Source organism: Gopherus evgoodei, chromosome 8, assembly GCF_007399415.2.
Source record: "Gopherus evgoodei ecotype Sinaloan lineage chromosome 8, rGopEvg1_v1.p, whole genome shotgun sequence".
In the NCBI taxonomy this organism is placed as follows: domain Eukaryota; kingdom Metazoa; phylum Chordata; order Testudines; family Testudinidae; genus Gopherus; species Gopherus evgoodei.
In genome coordinates, this window is record NC_044329.1 from 46,071,230 (window position 1) to 46,090,771 (window position 19,542).

The 19,542-nt window shown below is 44.8% G+C and overlaps 1 protein-coding gene across 1 annotated transcript in view; it reads left to right on the forward strand.

Annotated features, from left to right (window-relative positions):
• Positions 1-2,051: 2,051 nt before the first annotated feature.
• Positions 2,052-19,542, forward strand: part of NOTCH2 (notch receptor 2) — a 134,576-nt gene continuing 117,085 nt past the window's right edge. Inside the window, 1 exon segment of the mRNA XM_030571978.1 lies at positions 2,052-2,138. Coding sequence (XP_030427838.1) covers positions 2,066-2,138 — 73 coding nt within the window. The 5' untranslated portion in view covers positions 2,052-2,065.

The window sequence follows — 19,542 nt, forward strand, 5'->3', positions numbered from 1 at the left end:
CAGCGGCATATCCTCCCTCCAGCTTCTATGTGTAGGGGCAACCAGGGGGATCCACACACTGCCCCACCCCAAGTAGCTCCCATTGGCCTGGAACTTTGGGCAATGGGAGCTGCAGGGGCGGCACCTATGGATGGGGCAGCGTGCAGAGCTGCATGGCTGGTGCCATGCCTCTGCATAGGAGTTGTACGTGGGCATGCAGCTGCTTCTGGGTGCTGCAGGGGTGGCACCTGCGGACAGGGCAGTGCGCAGAGCCATCTGGCTGCGCCTCTGTGTAGGAACTGTAGGAGGGACATGCTGCTGCTTCAGGGAGCTGCTTGAGGTAAGTGCTGCCCAGAGCCTGCACCCCAAGCCTCTTCCCTGTGCCCCAACCACCTGCCCCAGCCCTGATCTCCCTCCTGCACACCAAACTCCTCATCCCCAGCCCCACCCCAGAGCCTGCACCCCCACCTGGAGCCCTCACTCCCCCCTGCGCCCCAGCCCTGATCCCCATCCTGCCCTCTGAACCCCTCAGTCCCAGCCCAGAGCCCCCTCCTGCACTCCAGACCCCTCATCTCCAGCCCTCCCCCAGAGCCCATACCCCAAGCCAGAGCCCTCACCTGCCCCCAGCCTGGAGTCCCCTCCCACACTCTGAACTCATTTCTGGCCCTACTCCAGAGCCTGCATCCCCAGCCGGAGCCCTCACCTCCTCCAACACCCCAACCTCCAATTTGGTGAGCATTCATGGTTTGCCATACAATTTTTATACCCAGATGTGATCTTTAGGCCAGAAACTTTGCCCACCCCTGCTCTATAAGACAGGAGGAAAGTATTTAGTTAAGCAAGGGGGAGGGATAGCTCAGTGGTTTGAGCATTAGCCTGCTAAACCTAGGGTTGTGAGTTCAGTCCTTGAGAGGGCTACTTAGGGATCTGGGGCAAAAATCAGTACTTGGTCCTGCTAATGAAGGCAGGGGGATATATCTCCTATTTAAAAAAAAAAAAAAAAGTCCAGGTCCAGTGGTTTTCAAACTTTTGTACTGGTGACCCCTTTCACATAGCAAGCCTTTGAGTGCAACCCCCCCGTTATAAATTAAAAACACTTTTTTAAACGTATAAACCCCATTATAAATGCTGGAGGCAAAGCAGGGTTTGGGGTGGAAGCTGACAGCTTGCAATCCCTCCATGTAATAACCTCATGAACCCCTGAGGGGTCCCAACCCTCAGTTTGAGAACCCTTGGTCTAGGCTCTAGAATGTGTTATTTTATATGTAGCTATGTTTCCAATACTACTACTTGCTTTCACTTGAATCTCTACTCATTGTTAAATAAACTTGTACTTACTTTCACTGTAAACATGTCTAAGTGCTGTATGTGAAGCCAAGCGCTGATCTGAGGTGGGAGTCAGACTAAGTTGGAGAATACAGTTCCTTTGGGAACAGCGGAGCTGGGAATCGTGTGAGAGACCAGGGACTGGACCCTCCAGGGAGATGCTGGGAGGATGCATGCTAATCTGCAGATGGGATGCTGATGAGGCCTGGAGGGCAAGGCTTGTGTTGCCATGGCAGATAGTCAGGTGCCTCACAGCCTGGAGTCATGTTCCCTGTACAGCTGACCTGTCGGGTTCCCCTGCCCAAAGGGCTCCCTGACTTAGGGGGAGAGCCATCTAATTCCCTTCTGACCCTCGCCCCACAGGACTCCCTGTCTTGGGGGGAGGCCAGCTGGCTCCCCCCACCGCCCCATGGGGTGCCTGTTGGGGGGGGGTGTCTGTCTAGTTCCCTTCTGGCCTGGCTCCCCCAAGAGGGCTCCCTGTCTTGGGGGAGGGCTGTCTAGTTCTCCTCACAGGGCGTCCTGGCCGGGTGCTCGCGGGCTCTCCGCCTCCCGGCCCGGCGCCCTCTAGCGGCCGCTCCCGGCGGGCTGCGCCGCGGTCCCCACCGGCGGAGCCGCCTGACCGCGCAGGAAGCGGGGGAGGGCCAGACGCCAGGCCGTACGAAGCCGAGTCTCTCCGCGCGGCGGTGCCGGAAGATCCCTCCGCGCGGCCCCGAGCCGCCGCTTCGCTGCCGGGCTGGCTCCGGCGCGGGCTCGGGGGGCGATGCGGGGGCCTGGCTCGGAGCTCAGGGCGCTCCTGCTGCTGCTGCTGCTGAGCCGCGGGGAGCCGGCGGCGGGTGAGTGCGGGTCGGGGGCTGCCTCCGCTAGGGGGCGCGCCGAGGGGATGGGGCGGTTGCCCTGCCCAGGGCCGGGGGTTTCTGGTGGTGAGGGCGGAGCCTGTGCCATGTCGGGCTCCGCGGCGCGGGAGTCTCTCTGCCCTGCCCTCCAGCGGACTGTCCCTGCTCCATTGTCTGGGGGTCCCCTCGGTACGGGGTCTCTGCCGTTCCCCGGTGTCCTGGGGGGGTGGTTCTGCTCTGCTCCGCTCCATTGCCTTGGGGTCTCTTTGGTGCAGGGGTCTCTAGGGTCCATCTCCGCCCCGTGTTTTGTAGTCCCCCTGCGATGGGGAGGCCTTTAGGGGGCTCGCTCTTGCCCCATTGCTTTGCGGTCTCTGGTTTGGGGGTCTCTGGGGAGCTCACTCCTCCCCCTTCATCCTATGTCCCCTGCTTTGTGTCCTTGGAGTCTGACCTCTGCTCCTCCCTGTCCCAGGGGTTGCTGCCAGGCCTGGAAAGTGTGTGATGGGGCTTCACCAACACCCCTGAAACTCCCCAGGCTAGCCCCCCACATCCGGCCTGCGAGGATGCTTATGGAAGGAGGAGAGTGCCCACTGCCAGCCCCTCAGACAGGGAGATGGGGGTGGGGGGGAAAGACTGCCAGCCTGCCTCAATACAAATAGGGATATGTTAATGAAACTCTAAAAATCAATAGGGGCAGCTTTGTGTTGGGATGCTACATTGGGTTCCCTCCAGTGTTTACTAAGCAAACACAACTCGGTGGTGCCAGTGCATGAAAGCCAGGCGGGATATCTGACTAGAAATTAAAGTGGAAAAACTCTAGTCCAGGGGTAGGCAACCTATAGCATGGGTGTTGAAGGCAGCATGCGAGCTGATTTTCAGTGGCACTCACACTGCCTGGGTCCTGGCCACCAGTCTGAGGGGCTCTGCATTTTAATTTATTTTTAAATGAAGCTTCTTAAACATTTTAAAAACCTTATTTACTTTACATACAACAATAGTTTAGTTATATATTATAGACTTCTAGAAAGAGACCTTCTAAAAATGGTAAAATGTATTACTGGCATGTGAAACCTTAAATTAGAGTGAATAAATGAAGACTCGGCACACCACTTCTCAGAGGTTGCCAATCCCTGCTCTAGTCTCTTATTTTGGCTAAGGAAGCACAGAGTAAATAATGAAAGCTCCATGAGATCTGTAAATTTAATCCATTGTTAATGTAAGGTGTTCATGGTTCATGGCAACACAGGGAATTAAAATAATAGTTTTGACTTTAAGGTATCCCTTGAAGAAGAGCAGACTACCACTTGAGGGCCATAGATAACCAGTTCTGGCGGGGTTTGTCCTGGGAGGTGCTGAGCACCCTCTGTTCTCTTTTACTTTAGTGTGTTTAGTATGTTGTAGTTGTGACGCTATTGGGGTAACTGAGTGTGTAAGCAGGATGAATCACTACCATCTGCTTACAGCATGAGACAATCTTGTCTGTGCCCAATAAGGGAAAAATTCTCTCAAATCTGCCAGCCACTGGGGAGGACAAGTACTCTGCTCCAGGCTCCATGAACCCCACGCTTCTGCTCTAGTGGCTGATAATTAGCATGCCCCACCTTGATACACTCAAGAGCCTAGTCCATTATCTTCCGGATACCCACACAGTGTACCCTATTCCACTGCCTCCATGGAAGCAGTGCCCCCCAGTTCACTAGCTTCACCTCGGTTCAACGCTTTCTTTAGTGTAAGGCAAGTCATGTCTATAGTAAATCCAAATAGAATTTATTTAACAGCTTTAAGATAAAGATCCAAAATAGATACAAGCAAAAGGATTGGAAACATGAGATTACTTGAAATGCAAATCTAGAGCCTATCATTTTTAATAAGTCCTGTTCCAATCTAATAAGGTATTTTTTCCCAGTGTTCAGTCCTTACAGCACTTGTCCAGTCTAGAGAGCTAGGATCTACTTTTCATGAAACACTCACGCTGGCAGAGTGTTGCCTCTGTAATGGATAATGTCTTGTGCCTTTTCTTTGTCTCTGATACGATTCCAGACTTTTGTCCCTTTTCAGATTCAGGGTGTTTCATTAACTTCAGCTGAGCCCTGGATCCCTTATTCAGTCTCTTGGGATTCTTTGTCTTTGTAAATGCTCAAGCCTGCATTTGATCCAGCCTGTAAATACAGGGCTGTATTATATCAGGTTGAAAGTTGTTGACTGCTCTCACTCTTGATTGACTTAGCTCTGAGACCCACCCCTCCTCAGGTGACATGCTTCACCTCATACAGTTTTGGAACAGAATAGTCTACATTTTACATCTCTCTTAAAATATTTACTGTACAATTCCCAATAACTATGGCGATCAGCTAGTTCTTAGTTTGTGACAGAGACCATGCACGACCCCCTACGATGAATTATCAAGAAGATGGTTAGACACAGGTGTAATATACCTGCCTAGGCATATCTATGTTACAACTGAACCCAAAGTATTTAAGAGCATTGTTTGGTGTACAATACTGGGAATGTTGAACTGGTTAAAGGAAACTTCTGAGTAATAAGACTAGTACACCTCTACCCCGATTTAACATGAACCAGTGTAACATACATTTGGATATAACGCGGTAAAGCAGTGCTCCAGGGGGGTGGGGCTGTGCACTCTGGCGGATCAAAGGAAGTTCGATATAACGCGATTTCACCTATAACGCAGTAAGATTTTTTGGCTCCCGAGGACAGCGTTATATCAGGGTAGAGGTGTAATTTCATTTCAGTAGGTGTCTTAAACACATAATGAATAAATAATCGGAAGCCCCTGCTTTTGAACATATATTGTTTAAAGGAATAATTAAAAGGTTGAGCTTTAATTTAATTTGGAAACATTGAAAAAATCACTTGAAAGTGGTTAGGTTCTCTAAAAATAAGAAAACTTGATAAATTAGCAAAATAAAAACAAAACAACTGAAATGCTGTAATTCCCATTGCTTTCTAAAGGAAAAAATTAGAACAAAAAGAACTAGGCTTTGAGAAACACAGTTTCTTCAGTTATTAAATTAAAGACCCCTATAGAGACAAAAGCAGCGAGGAGTCCTTGTGGCACCTTAGAGACTAACAAATATATTTGGGCATAAGCTTTTGTGGGCTAAAACCCACTTCATCAGATGCATGGAGTGAAAAATACAGTAAGCGGTATAAATATTACAGCACATTGAGCCTGTAGTTCTAGCTTCTTAAAATTACACACAGACTTCTTAAAATTACTTTGAATCTTTTAAACTATGTGTTTAGTAAATATTTAAGATATAAATAATGTGAACAGGTCTTTAGAGCTGAAAATCGCACTATTTTTCATCATTGCACTATTACTTTCTTGAGACTGTTGGGAGAGGTCAGGTTGCACCTATGTTCTGGTCCAGATGGAGAGTATAGTTGACAATGTCTTGAGAGTGATGGTTGCTGTTGGATTTCATAACTCTCTGAGAAGCAATCTTTTTGGTAGATTAATTTGTTGATGGCCTGCAGTACACTAATCAATCTTTTGTTCTTTATTATCAATATAATGAATTCTAAATTTCTCATTCGTTGATGCCATCCTCACAGGTCGCCATAGAATCATAGGACTGAAAAGGACCTTGAGAGGTCATTTAGTCCAGTCTCCTTCACTCATGTCTAACCTGCTCTTAAAATTTTCCAGTAATGGAGATTTCCACAACCTCCCTAGGCAATTTATTCCAGCGTTTACCATGACCGTTAAGTTTTTCCTAATGGCCAACCTGGATCACCCTTGCTGCAATTTAAGACCATTGCTCTTGTCAAGTGGGGTCCCACAGGGCATAGGTGCCAACTGCCTCTGTTCCTGGGCATGTGTGTGCTCTATCCCTGCTCTGCCCCAGGCCCTGCCCCCGCTCCACCCCTTCCCCCAATTTCCCACCCTCACCTACCTCTTTCTGCCTCTGCCCCTTCCCACCTCGTTCTGCCCCCCGCTTCTTCCAGTCCCTGCTCCTTCCCCTCCATCCCCAGCGCCTCCTGCATACCGCTGAACAGCTGATCGCGGCAGCTGGGAGGTGCTGGAGGGAGGGGAGGAGCTGATCAGTGCAGCTTGCTGGCAGGCAAGAAGTGCTGTTGGGGAGGAAGAGGTGCTGATCCCCGGGGCTAGAGCACTGACTATTTTTTCCCCATGGGTGCTCCAGCACCCATGGAGTCGGTGCCTATGCCGCAGGGGTCAGTTCTGGATCCAGTTCTGTTCAATATCTTCATCAGTGATTTTGATAAAGGCATAGAGAGTACACTTATAAAGTTTGAGGACGATACCAAGCTGGGAATGGTTACAAGTGCTTTAGAAGATAGGATTAAAATTCAGAGTGATCTGGACAAACTGGAGAAATGCTCTGAAGAAAATAGAATGAAATTCAGCAAGGACAAATGCAAAGTATTCCACTTAGGAAGGAACAATCAATTGTACTCATACAAAATGGGAAACGACTGCCTAGGGAGGAGTACTGCGGAAAGGGATCTGCGGGTCATAGTGGATCACAAAGCTAAATATGCGTCAACAGTGTACCACTGTTGCAAAAAAGCAAACATCATTATAGGATGTATTAGCAGGAGTGTTGTAAGCAAAACCTTGTTATACAGGTGACGTGACAAAAGAAGTGGGCGGAAGAAATTAAGGCACTGGGTGTGGAAATTGTGCTTAGGGTTTGACCAGTTGTGGCATGGAAAGCGAGAACTTCAGCAATTTTATGCCATGGTGTGGTGAAGAGTGAAGGTTTGCATCTTCAAAGTCTTGGGCCCTGAGTAGTCTGATTAATGTAAACTGCCCACACCTGGAAACAGTCAATGCTTGCCTGCTGGGAGAAATGTTCCATGTACTTTGTGGATAGGATTAGTCTGACTTTGACTGGGTTATCTTCCTCTATGGTGGTAGAGCTATGTTTGGCAGGGGTGGCTCTAGGCACCAGCTAAACAAGCAGGTGCTTGGGGCGGCAAAATATATGGGGCGGCATAATGCTAGGGCCCCAGCTCAAACCTGAGGCAGTGTCCTGGGCTGGATCCTGACCACACCGGGTGGGGGCGGTAAACAGCTTCTTGTTCTGCCGCCAGGGTGCGGCGGGGCAGGGAGCCAGCTAAGTGGGGAGCGTGTCCCTGCCGCTCTCTCATGGGCGGTGGCTGCTCCCCCCAAAGGCAGGAGCCGGTAGCGCAGCCCTGCCCTGGCTGCAAAGGACAGGTGGAACATGGCGCCTTGGGGGGGTGGCCGCTGCCCACGGGAGAGCAGCAGGAACACGCTCCCCACTTAGCCGGCTCCCTGCCCCGCCGCACTCTGGCGGCAGAACAAGAAGCTGTTTACCGCCTCCACCCGGGGCGGTCAGGATCCAGCCCAGGACACTGCCTCAGGTTTGAGAGGGGTGGCTGCTGACCGCAGGAGAGCGGCAGGGATAAGCCGAGGAGGAGCTGCCCGTCCTCTGCAGCTGGGGCAGGGCCACGCTACTGGCTTCTGCCTGTTTACCGCCCCCACCCGAGGTGTTCAAGATCCAGAGGCGTGGCCGCTAACCGCAGGAGAGCAGCAAGGACAAGCCGAGGAGGAGCGGCCCATCCTCTGCAGCTGGGGCAGGGCAATGCTACTGGCTCCTGCCTGGAGGGGGCGGCCGCTGACCACGGGAGAGTGGCAGGAGCTGGTAGCACGGCCCTGCCTCAGCTGCAGAGGACGGGCTGCTCCTCCTTGGCTTGTCCCCGGAGCTCTCCCACAGTTAGCGGCCACCCCCCAGGTGGGAGCCGGTAGTGCAGCCCCGCCCTGGCTGCAAAGGACAGGTGGAACATGGCGCCCGGGTGGGCTGCTCCTCCTCAGCTTGTCCCTGCCTCTGCCTCCTCCTCCCCTCTGCGCCGCCTCTTGCCAGGGGAGGGGAGAGGGAAGCGGAGCTGCAGCCCAGGTTGAGCCGAACTTGTGCTGGGGCCAAGATGAAGACCGGGGATGAGCGGGGCTGGGATCCAGCAGCAGCTCCAACCCCCCAGCCACAGGAGTGGTGGTGATGGGAGATGAATCCACCTCGGGCCAGATCCGCAGTAAGGTAAGAGCAGCAAAGAATCCTGTGGCACCTTATAGACTGATACTAGTAAGGTAAGAGTCAGGCTGGGTGGGAGGGTCCCTGGGACCCCTGGAGAGCTTCTGCTTGCTGGAGCCCCAGAGGCTGCCACCTCCCTCCCCAGTGGTGTTGGAATTTTTACTAGCAATCATTAATTTCCTAGCCAAACAGTGCCTCACATTCCGTGGATCCTGGGATATTTTATATGAGAATAACAATGGAAATTTCTTACAATTGGTTGAGTTATTGGCAAAATTTGATAATGTTATGGCTGAGCATGTATGAAGAGTGAAAGATGGAGAGATTCACACCCATTATTTGGGTAAAAATACACAAAATGAGATAATAGAATTAATTTCTAATGGAGTACGTAATGAAATTTTACCAAATTTGAAACATGCCAAATTTTACTCAATTATAGTTGATTGTACTCAAGATCTGAGCAAAACCAAGCAAATGTCAATAGTTTTACAATTTCTGAAAATTGATGAAAATGCAGAAGTGAGAATTTGTGAACACTTTCTAGAATTTATACCAGTGAACAAAACTACTGGGAAAGCCCTCACAGATGTAATTCTACAGAGACTGGAACACTGTGGAATACCTTTAGAAAATATGCGCGGCCAAGGGTACGAAAGTGGCTCAAACATGCGAGGACGACATGCAGGTGTACAGCAAAGAATACTGAATTTAAACAATCAAACTTTTTTCATTCTTTGCCATGTGCATTTGCTCAATCTGGTTGTTAGTGATGTCGCCAAATCATATAAAGGTGCCATTTCATATTTTACCACAGTCCAAGCAATTTACAACTTTTTTAGTGCTTCCACACACCATTGGGCAATCTTGAAGAAGCATCTTGAACAAAAACCCACACTTAGATGGGAAAGCAGGATAAACGCTATTAGACCATTCCAATATTCATCAGGAGAGATTTACTATGCACTATTCGAAATAAGCGAGGACTTGTCGTATGATCCTTCATTTCGAACTGAAGCTGAAACATTGGCTCAGAAAACGATGCAGTTTCAATTTTCATGTTGCACAGTTAATTGGCGTAATATTCTAAATCAAATTAATTTGACCAGCAAAGTTATGCAGAACATAACCATAGACATATCCAAGGCGAAGATGATTTTGAATAAAACACTGGAATATTTTAAAAAATACCATTCAGATGAAGGATTTGAAGAAACTGTCAAAGAAGCAGCAACAGTAGCAGAGGATCTTGACTTTGAACTGACGTTTGCACCTCAACAATTCATTCGTCCTCGGGGGAAAAAAACAAGACAGTTTTGTTATGAGGCTCATGATGATCCTATTCTCGATCCAAACGAAAGGTTTAAAGTTGAATGTTTCTATTGTATTTTGAATGTAGCTATAACTTCCATTGAAAAAAGATTTTGTCAGTTGCATGGTCGTAAAATTTTTGCATTTTTATATGATATTGGAAATATTAAAAATCGGTTTTCCAAAAAAGACCTCATGAAGCCCTGCCAAGACCTATATTTAGCGCTCAGTACTGATAATTGTATGATGAATTAATAGTTTTATCTGAGCTAATAAGTCCTAGAACTTCTCCTCTAAAAGTATTAGAATTTATAGCAAGAAATGATTTTTTCACTCCAAACCCTGCTATAGCATTACACATTCTTTTTAACATTAGCAGTATCAGTGGCTTCTGGTGAGCGCAGTTTCTCAAAACTGAAATTTACTAAAAAATTATTTGAGGTCCACAATGTCTCAAAATCGTTTGTCAGGACTCGCATTAATTTCAATTGAAAGTACTATTGCAAAAAAATTAGATTTCACTGACTTATTAAAAGACTACGCAAGTATAAAAACCAGAAAATTCAGTTCATATAAATTCTTTTAATTTATGATTAACTGGAAGACACTAACGTTTTTCATTACAGTGTATAGTTGAACTCAAATTGTTTATAATTGTGTTTTTGTTAAAATTAAATGTTAAAATTACACTAGTAGGAAATTGTTTTATTTCACTAACTACAAATTCTCTGTTTTCATTTTTTTAAATTTTAAACAGTCAGAACAAAACTGCAAAGTGCAAACTGTGTAAAAGCCAAAAAAAAAGGTGTGGCGGGTGGGGTGCAGCCAAAAATGTTTTGCTTGGGGCAGCAAAAAACCTAGAGCCGGCCCTGATGTGCGAAGGCAAAAATTTTTTCTCAAATATCTTTTGGCCAGTTTTGCTCAGTAGTGATTAGAGAGGTTAGATTACAGACTTGAAAGGACCAGTGTCCTTGGTTGTAAACCTGTGGTGGATGTTAGGACCATTATTTGCAGAGATAGCTAATGCCTCCTTGTGGGGTTGCAAGATGCTGGCTTTCCTCAAACTAATGATTCTTCCACTTTTGCTTGAGAAAAAGCAATCTCTTGACACTAAACTTTTCCAACTTCTCTAGACCTCAGTCTCTGGAAAAGGTTGAAGAAGGCTGAGGAGAAAAATAACTCTTGGCATCATCTGATGTCATCTGACTTTCTAGATTTCTCAGTCAGTTTTAGATCTGGATATAGTATAGAGACTGAGCTTGCATTATTGATCGAAGCTCTTCCTAGTGATAGATAAAGGTTAGTTGTCGATGCTGATGTTTCAATGATAGCATTGGTCTCAAGGTGATATTCACCAGTGTTAGGCAAGAAATACTTTTCCCAGCCTATGAAAAATTTCTAGGTAAAAATTTTCCCGACTCAGGCTGAAAAGTCAAAATTTCTAAAATGTTCACAAGCTGAATATTTGAAATTTTTTTTTGGTTCAGGTCACTTTGATGTCAGCTGTTCTCTGTGTTTTTACTTTTACTGTAATTTAAACTTCAAAGTGAAAAGTTATTTTGAACTGAAAAATATCAGAATTTTTTTGAAACTGTCAAAACAAAATGTCTTGACAATTTCAAAATTTAATTTTCAAAAAAATGGAGTCAAAATTTTGTCAAAACTGACCTTTTCCTGCAAAATGTTTCAGTTTTGACAAATCAGTTTATTTGTCAGATTCCCAGCCAGCTCTAATGTTGACCCACTTGTGGTCCTTGGGAGTGAAGTTGTGATTGGAACTATCATGAGGAAAGAATGGAGCAACTCAAAGAGTATTTTTGGATGAGTATTTAACTGCCTTAAGGGTTCTTGTGCAAGGAACCCACAAGTTTCTGATGTCAGCCTTTTTGCTTAATGCAGAATGAAATAGATGTTATGATATGGACTACTCAGCTCTGTCTTTTCATGCAACGCAGGTGGTGTAGTGACTTGCTTTTCCTGCTTGAATGAGTGGCTGAGCTGAAGTGCAATCTATAAAAGATTTAAGTGATGGTAGGTTCCGGGAGATGGAGGTGATGTCAGGAACATCTGCCTTTTCTAGTGAGAGAATATATCTGATGATTGTTACTGATGTTCACAGTTTGGGGGCCTTTTATGATCAGACAGCTGCAAATAATAGGCAAACATAGGCAGTTTTATTTTTCCTGTGTAGGAGATTACCTCCTTATCTTTTGGATGCAGACCCTACCATAGTTCTCAACACCTTTGTTACAGCTAGATTGAACTGCTGCAATGCATTCTCCATGGGGCTTCTCTGGAAGACGCTTGGAAATTTCTGCTATTGCAGGGGTTAGTGGCCTGCTTACTTAGGAGTGGTGTGCCTAAGTAGTATCCTTGCACTTTTGTAGACCTCATTAGCGATCCATTTGTTTCCAGATGCAATTCAAAGTGTGATTTAGATTTACAAAACCCTTCATTATTTGAGAATAGCTACCTTATACCTTTCTCTCATTATGCATCATCTAAGCATTTAATATCAGCTGGGATGCTCTTGCTAACAATCCCAAGGCTTGAACTCTTGAGATAAGTTTGGAGGGGGTATGAGAAGAGTAAAGAGGTAAGTTATGCTTGGTTTTGGGAGATGGCCTTTGGCTTTTGAGTCTCTTTTGTTGGATAAGGGAGTTCTTGTCAGCTTAATCGATTTTGTTCTTTATTTGTGCTCTTTAAATCACTAACACTGTAAATCAACTGGCACTTTTCTTTCATAGATATTGCATAGGATTGCAACATCCTATTTTCAGAAACAATGTTCATATTGTGAAAGGGAGCAGTACAGTTGTGTCTTGCGAATGGTCTTGCTGAATTTGCTTGTTAAAAGGCGTTGCACTGTAACCCATGTTGTCATGGTGATATTGATCTTGAGAGAGCTGGAATTTGGATGTACATTGTTTATCAAGTTATGAAGCAGTGAAAGGACAACATTAGAGTTTAGTATCAGAGGGGGTAGTCGTGTTAGTCTGGATCTGTAAAAGCAGCAAAGAATCCTGTGGCACCTTGTAGACTAACACATTTTGGAGCATGAGCTTTCGTGGGTGAATACCCACTTCATCGGATGCATGTAGTGGCAAGTAGAGTTTAGAACACTTGTTTCTTTTGGAATAAGAAATTTTATCTAAAATACCCAGTGGACATCATTCTTAGATGCATGTCACTTCAGTCCTTTGTATTTCAAGTTTGTCTTATTGGCTAGGATCCATGGATCTAAGGAATGTTGTTGGGAGTGATGACCATTAACTTGGAGGCATTGCGTACTCCTCCTCAGGGCATGTCACCCGGGCTGGAAAACGGGAGCCTACTTTTCAAAGCATCTGTGTTAAAAAGCCCTTTGTAGTTACATATTCTTAGTTTCTATGAGCTCATTCAAAGGTTATCTTGTCAGCAAGAGTCAAGTCAACATGAGGGCAGCATCTTGTCAAAGCCCCTCTAGAAGAAACAATGCCTGTGTCATACTTAACACACAGTCAGTCTTCTGAGATCTCCAGAAAAAAAATCAAACACTCGATTTGGAAAATATTCTATTTCTAGAGCATATGTCCTGTAAGAGTATAAGGATGAAAATGGAGCTTTGTATCTCTGTAGTATATTAGCTTCTGCTATTTCTTCCCTGCGGAATATCTTAGTCCTGTATCTGTGACATCACTGGTAGTTGCTATTGGAAATAATGCTGATGACAAGCATTGGATTATGCTTTCTGGAGAGGTAGAAACTCTTATAAATCCTTTTTAATATTAGCACTAAAGAATGACAGAAAATTTTGGAGAAAACAATATAATCATAATTATTTCTACATCAAATGTTTTTTTTAAAGTTTTCATAGAGACGTCAGTTTCTCTTTAGAGTTCTTTAATTATCTAAAATGTTAGTCACTGAATGAGGGTACTTTATTAAAGCTTTTCTGTTTTAACCAAATACATTGTGTTGTAACTTGGTTGTTAAGTTTTTAAATAGTGTTTTGGCTTTGTGTATTAGAAGAACACTTTCTGTCTGAAAATTATGGGAATGCAGGGAAGCAATGACTATAAGGGTGATATAGCAATAGGACAAGATCTATCGAAAAAAAACTGTAGTCGTATAATTCAGTCCCTTGTTCATTTTGTATTCTTTATAGTTAATTCTTTATAGCTAATAAAGGGATTGCTGTAGGTTACATTCTTAACGAAATAAACCATTCAGGGAAGCAGTCATCAAGATAAAAGCAAATCTTGTCCTAACAGTTCAGTAATGGTATATAAATTATAAAATATCTAAGGATGACTGGATAATGGAATTGGTATCTGGATATGGACCTCCTCACCTCTAGGTCCCTAGTTTCAGTCTGGTCCAGGCGGGACATTTGTGAAGTTCTACATCTGATGGTAGGGATGTGTTTTGTTAGGACATGTGTTTGTTGCTGCAGGGGAAAGGGGCTTGGGAGGGGCTCTTTCTGCAGTTTGCCGTTCATACAACTGAGGGAGCGACAGGCTGGGTCCAAATCACATTTCTTCTGATCTGAGTTGGATCTTCATGAGTTTCTCATAAGGCATTGGATGCTCTGATTAGTAATGAAGAATATCTGATTTGATCTTGATCATTAAAGTGATGCCATGGGCAGTGGCTGAAGTGTTTTAATTGGGGACAAGAATTCCTTAATTTCTGTTCTGGAATTTGGGCAGCAGTCTCCAGTTCTGCAGTTCAAGCTCAAATCAGATATTCTTCATTACTAATCAGAGTACTCAATGCATCATGAGAAATTCATGAAGATCCAACTCAGATCAGAAGAAATGGGAAGGCAAAAATATAGGTCTTCACCAGCGCCTGATTATCCAGCTGTGACTGAGAGGAAGGCTGAAGAGGGATGATTGCAGGACCCAAGGTCTTGGTTCTGAGAGCTTGTGGGACAAACCTTTGCTTCATTAGATGTAGTCAGGGGTTCATCCCTTAGACTCTTAAATCTTATGAGGCCTAAACAGGATTTCTGCCCCTGCAAGTTCTTTTCTTCTCTCAGTATGTTTTTTTTAAAGGTCCTTTAGCAATTTAGCCTTTGATGCACTATAGGCAAGGTTCATCGTGGTGTTGCTCTTTTCCTATGAAGTCAAAAATTGTTATTTAAGAGGCCAGCTGAAAATTCTAGATTATCTATCTTCTCTTAGAAAGCTCTGTACTGTTCCATCGCTCTGGAGTTCTTTCAACCTTTCAGTTGGCACATCTTTATGTAATATTTTTTAGCCTTTTGTAGGATGCCTACTATCGCTGGTAACTGTACATTGGAGAAAGGGCAATTTTCTCCCAACTTCCTGTTTTCCTGGCATGCAAGATTGTTCTTTTACTGTTTTCTTCTTCATTCTCCCCAATTTGTCAACCTGGGAAGCTACTGTTACTGCAAGAATGTTGTGACGGGTTTGGTCACAGATACCCCCTTGGGGCTGTCACACAATGTGCTGGAATCACCTCTGAGCCCATTTTCCACTGCCAGCTTGGGACTCCAGAACCCTGCCTTGTTGAGCCAGACATTCTAATCTGCTGCAACACAGACCCAGGTCTGGTCCACGGTCAAAGCTGCAGATTTTATCCAATAATTGCTCAGCAAGTCACCTATCTCCAGCATCCAGACACCCAGTTCCCAGTGGGTTACAAACCCCAAATAAATCCATTTTACTCTGTAGAAAGCTTATATAGGGTAAACATAATTTGTCAGCCCTCTATAACACTGATAAGAGAGAGATGCACAGCTGTTTGCTCCCCCAGGTATTAATCACTTACTTTGGGTTTACTAATAAGCAAAAGTGATTTTATTAAGTATAACAAGTAGGATTTAAGTGGTTTCAAATAATAACAGACAGAACAAAGTAAGTTACCAAGCAAAATAAAACAAAACACACAAGTCTAAGCCTAATACATTTAAGAAACTGAATACAGGTAAACCTCACCCTCAGAGTTGTTCCAGTAAACTTCTTTCACAGACTAGACTCCTTCTTAGTCTGGGGCCAATCCCGTCCCCTGGTACAGTTCTTGTTAGTTCAAGCTCAGGTGGTAACTAAGGGATTTCTCATGACTGCAGCCCCCTTTGTTTTGTTCCACCCCCTTTTATGGCTTTGGCACAAGGCGGGAATCTTTTGTCTCTCTGGGTCACCATCTCTCTATCTAAATGAAAAAGCCTCAGGTTCAAGGTAGATTCCAGTACCAGATGACATGGTCACATGTCTTGTGAGGCCCCAAGCCTCCATTCTTTCCAGTATGACCCACAGGAACACAGGAAGGCTTACAAGTAAACAGAGCCATTTACAACCAATTGTTCTAGTTAATGGGAGTCATCAAGATCCTAAGCCTCCATTAATGGCCCACACTTTGCATAATTACAATAGGACCTCAGAGTAATACTTCATATTTCTAGTTTTAGATACATGAGTGGTACATTCCTACAAATAGAATGAACACACTCAATAGATTATAAGCTTTGTAATGATATTTTACAAGAGACCTTTTGCATTAAGCATATTCCAGTTACATTATATTTACACTCATAAGCATATTTCCATAAACATATGGAGTGCAACATCACAAATACCTTCTTTATCAAAGAGGTAAACATTGCTTTTTACTTGAACGTGGGCAAAGCTGGTCTCTGTCTGATCTCCGCTAGTAAGGTGTTCTGCAGCTGCAGTTTTGCTGCTCAGCACACTCCAGGTGGTAGAAAGTGTTCCTTGCCTCTAATACAATGAGTGCCTCAGAGCAGAGGGAAATCCAGCAGGGCCCTAGGGCTACCTTGAGGAGCACTGTTTGGATTCTTTGATTCAAGGAAGAACTGATGTTCTCTCGTATCTCAAATTTCTTACCTCTCTCTAGTAACATCTCCATTTTTCCCATGTTCTGTTTGAGCCAGCTGCCCTTCACTGACATTCCTAGTGCTTGGAAAAATTGTGGTGATGGCATGGGCTGCATTGATGAAGGAAACACACAACTGAATTTCATCAGTGTATTTACACTGGACTCATGGTCTTTCAGTACCTTACTGCAAGGGTGTAGATAGGGTGGGCTCAACTTATGGTGGCTGGACGATGATCTGTCCTCAGGGCAGGCCTGCAAGTTTGGAGACTGAACTTCCACTTTCCTTCATGAGGGTAGGCGGTGTGTCTTGTTTGTCCCAGGGTGTAGCCATGGGTGGGTCTGGGAAGGTGGCCAGGGTTGGGGGAGAGAAAGGGAGGCAGAAAGAGGAAAGATGGGGAAGGGAAGTGCCTTGGGCTGTGTTTCTGTGCCTGTAGGCAGCTGGGAAACACCTGTTCCGGCATAAATCCCTGCCCTGTTGCGGGGTTGGAGACCGAAGCCCCAGCCATGCTGTGTCCTGGTCCCTGAAGTCAGATAGAGGCTCCTTCCTGCCCTGGCTCTGCATCTTCTCTGCCCGTCACACTGTGGAGCACCTGTCGGCCCAGCCTGGCACGTCTACCAAGGGAGAGTCCTGTGTTGGGAAGGGAGCCCTGGGGTATGTCTGAGCTGCAGCTGGGAGCGTGTTTCTGCTTACCAGCTGAACTAAACGGAGATTTACTAGCTATGCTTTAACTAGCTGGCAAGTACAAATCTCCCTGGAGCATACTCAGGTGGCTAGCACGAGCCACTGCCCATGCCATCTCAGGACCAGCTATTTTTAGCAAGCTAGTTCAAGCACAGCTAGCACAAGTTTGTCTATTGCAGTTGGAAGCATGAACGTGGTATCGACATACCCGTAGAGTCTGGTTACATTCAAGCTGGGGGGTTGATACTGAGCTTGCATAGATGTAACTGCACTAGCTTTGCTTGGGCTAGTGCCTAAAAACAGAAGTTGTAGCCAGAGCATCATGAGCAGCTTGAGGGGTTAGCCACCCTGAGTATGTACCCAGCATCTCAAATGGCATGGACGTATGGTGACCAGTCCCTCCTACCACTTCCATGGCTATATTGTTTTATTTTTTTTTCATTGAGCTAGCATGAGTATGCCTCTGACATACCTCAGGCTTGGATTGGGTGGGCCTTGGTGCCAATTCCAGCCAACCTGTAGCTACGCCCCTTCCTTACTGATCAGTCTCATGTAATGTTGGTGTGGGTAGGGGAGTAGTATTCATCCTCCTACCGCCAAACTCCCTCCCAGAGCCTGCACCCCCTCTCCACACTCCCCCAGCCTCCAAACTCCATACCAGAGCCTGCACCCTGACGCCTCCCCCACCCAAACTCCCTCTCAGAGGACAACCTCTCACCCCTTCTGCACCCAACTCCCTCTGAGAGCCTGCACCCCAATCCCCTACTCCAGACCTCCTCCCCCACCCAAACTCTGTCCCAGAGCCTTAGGCAGGTGGGAGGTGGATTTTTTGGGGGGGCAGAGTTTTTGGGGGGTGGGTTCTGGGCAGCATGAGTGACATTGGCCCACTGGGAGGATTTGAGGACTGGCATTGGCCCTAAGGTAAACTGAGTTTGAGACCCCTGCCTTACGCTCACAGTACCATAAGAAGCCAGGAAGATCAACACAGTGGAAGGAAGTTGCAGTCTGCTATATTAAGTGAGATCAAAAGATTTGAAAATACTGGGCTTGTGCTCTTTTTATTGCTTTAGGGTAAAAAATGCCTTGAATGGCTTTTTAATAAGCATTCAGCTTGATTTTCCATAGAACTATCAGGAATATAAAGTCTAATCTTCCTAGTTTTGTTGGAGGTCTAGAGGACGTTGTGAGCTCTTAATACCTCATTTGAAGATGTGGAATATTTAACGTTTTGAGTGAATTAATCCTTCGTTAGTCACGGAAGTTAAATAGGTCTCTACAGAAACAAAACAAAGTTTAATCAGTTTGATTTAAAAGGCCTTTCCCTCTTAAAAAACTTTTTATTGTCATTATTAACATACGTGAATTTTTCATACAAGTATTAACAAACCTTATTCATAACCAATATCTGCTACCTTTAAAGATGCATTTGCATTTTGGCAACACTTTATCTGTATTTCGCTTATTCAGATTCCCAAAATGGTAACCAGTAATTTTAAAATTGACTTCATCCTGATATAAGGCTACCATTTTTTCATTGAAAGGATTTTCTCTACTTTATTTCTCCATGCCACTACTGTTGGAAGAACTGTCATTTTCCAGAAGTGAACTATCTCACTATCTGGCTGCTAGTAATAATTGTGTTTACCAATGGGTCCTTCCCGGAGTCAATACTCTTTGAACTGTAATCTGATAGATTTACCATGGGTTTTGTGAGTAGCCTAACTAGTTAGCTTAAATTCTATTTCTGTATTTCCAACCTACCCTAAATTTTAGGGCATTCCCACTCTGTATGCGGAGACATCCCCATTCCTTCATATCTTTTCCAGGATGTGACTCCTCCTTTATATATTTTCCTTAGCTTAAATGGAGTGACGTACCATTGGTAAAATATTATGTAGTTTTCCTTAATGGATACACAAATAAATGAGGTATTGATCCTTTCTCCAGATATTTTCCCTTTGTTCCAAAGTGATATTTATTTTAGATGCTCTTTCCATTTTTCTGTAGAGGTTTTCAATCTTTTTTTCATTTGTAGACCCCTAAGAAATTTCAAATGGAGGCGTGGGCCCCTTTGGAAATCCTAAACACATTCTGTGAACTCCAGGGGTCCATGAACCAAAGGTTGAAAACCACTGTTCTAGATCCATCAGTAATCTTTCATTATACCATATGGAGATAACACATGGTATAACACTGGTTTTATCCCAGGCCATTTGAGAGGTCTTTTCCCAAAATCAGCGCTTCTATCCTTGCTAATGGTCTCTTAAAACTTGGACTTCCTAAATGGAATTTCATATAATGCCTTAGTAACAAATAAGCCCAGACTGATATAATAATATTCTCCATGAGTTCTTTGATGGTATTAATATCCATAAGTTTATTATAGAATAGCTTTCTGATGGTTGTCTGTACCCTTTTTCCTCCTATTTATTATCTATTGGATTACATAATCCTTGAAATTCTAGGTTGTTTCTGATGGATGTAAGTGGGGACGGCAGAGTATACCTGTTTATATCAAATTCCTTATCTGCAG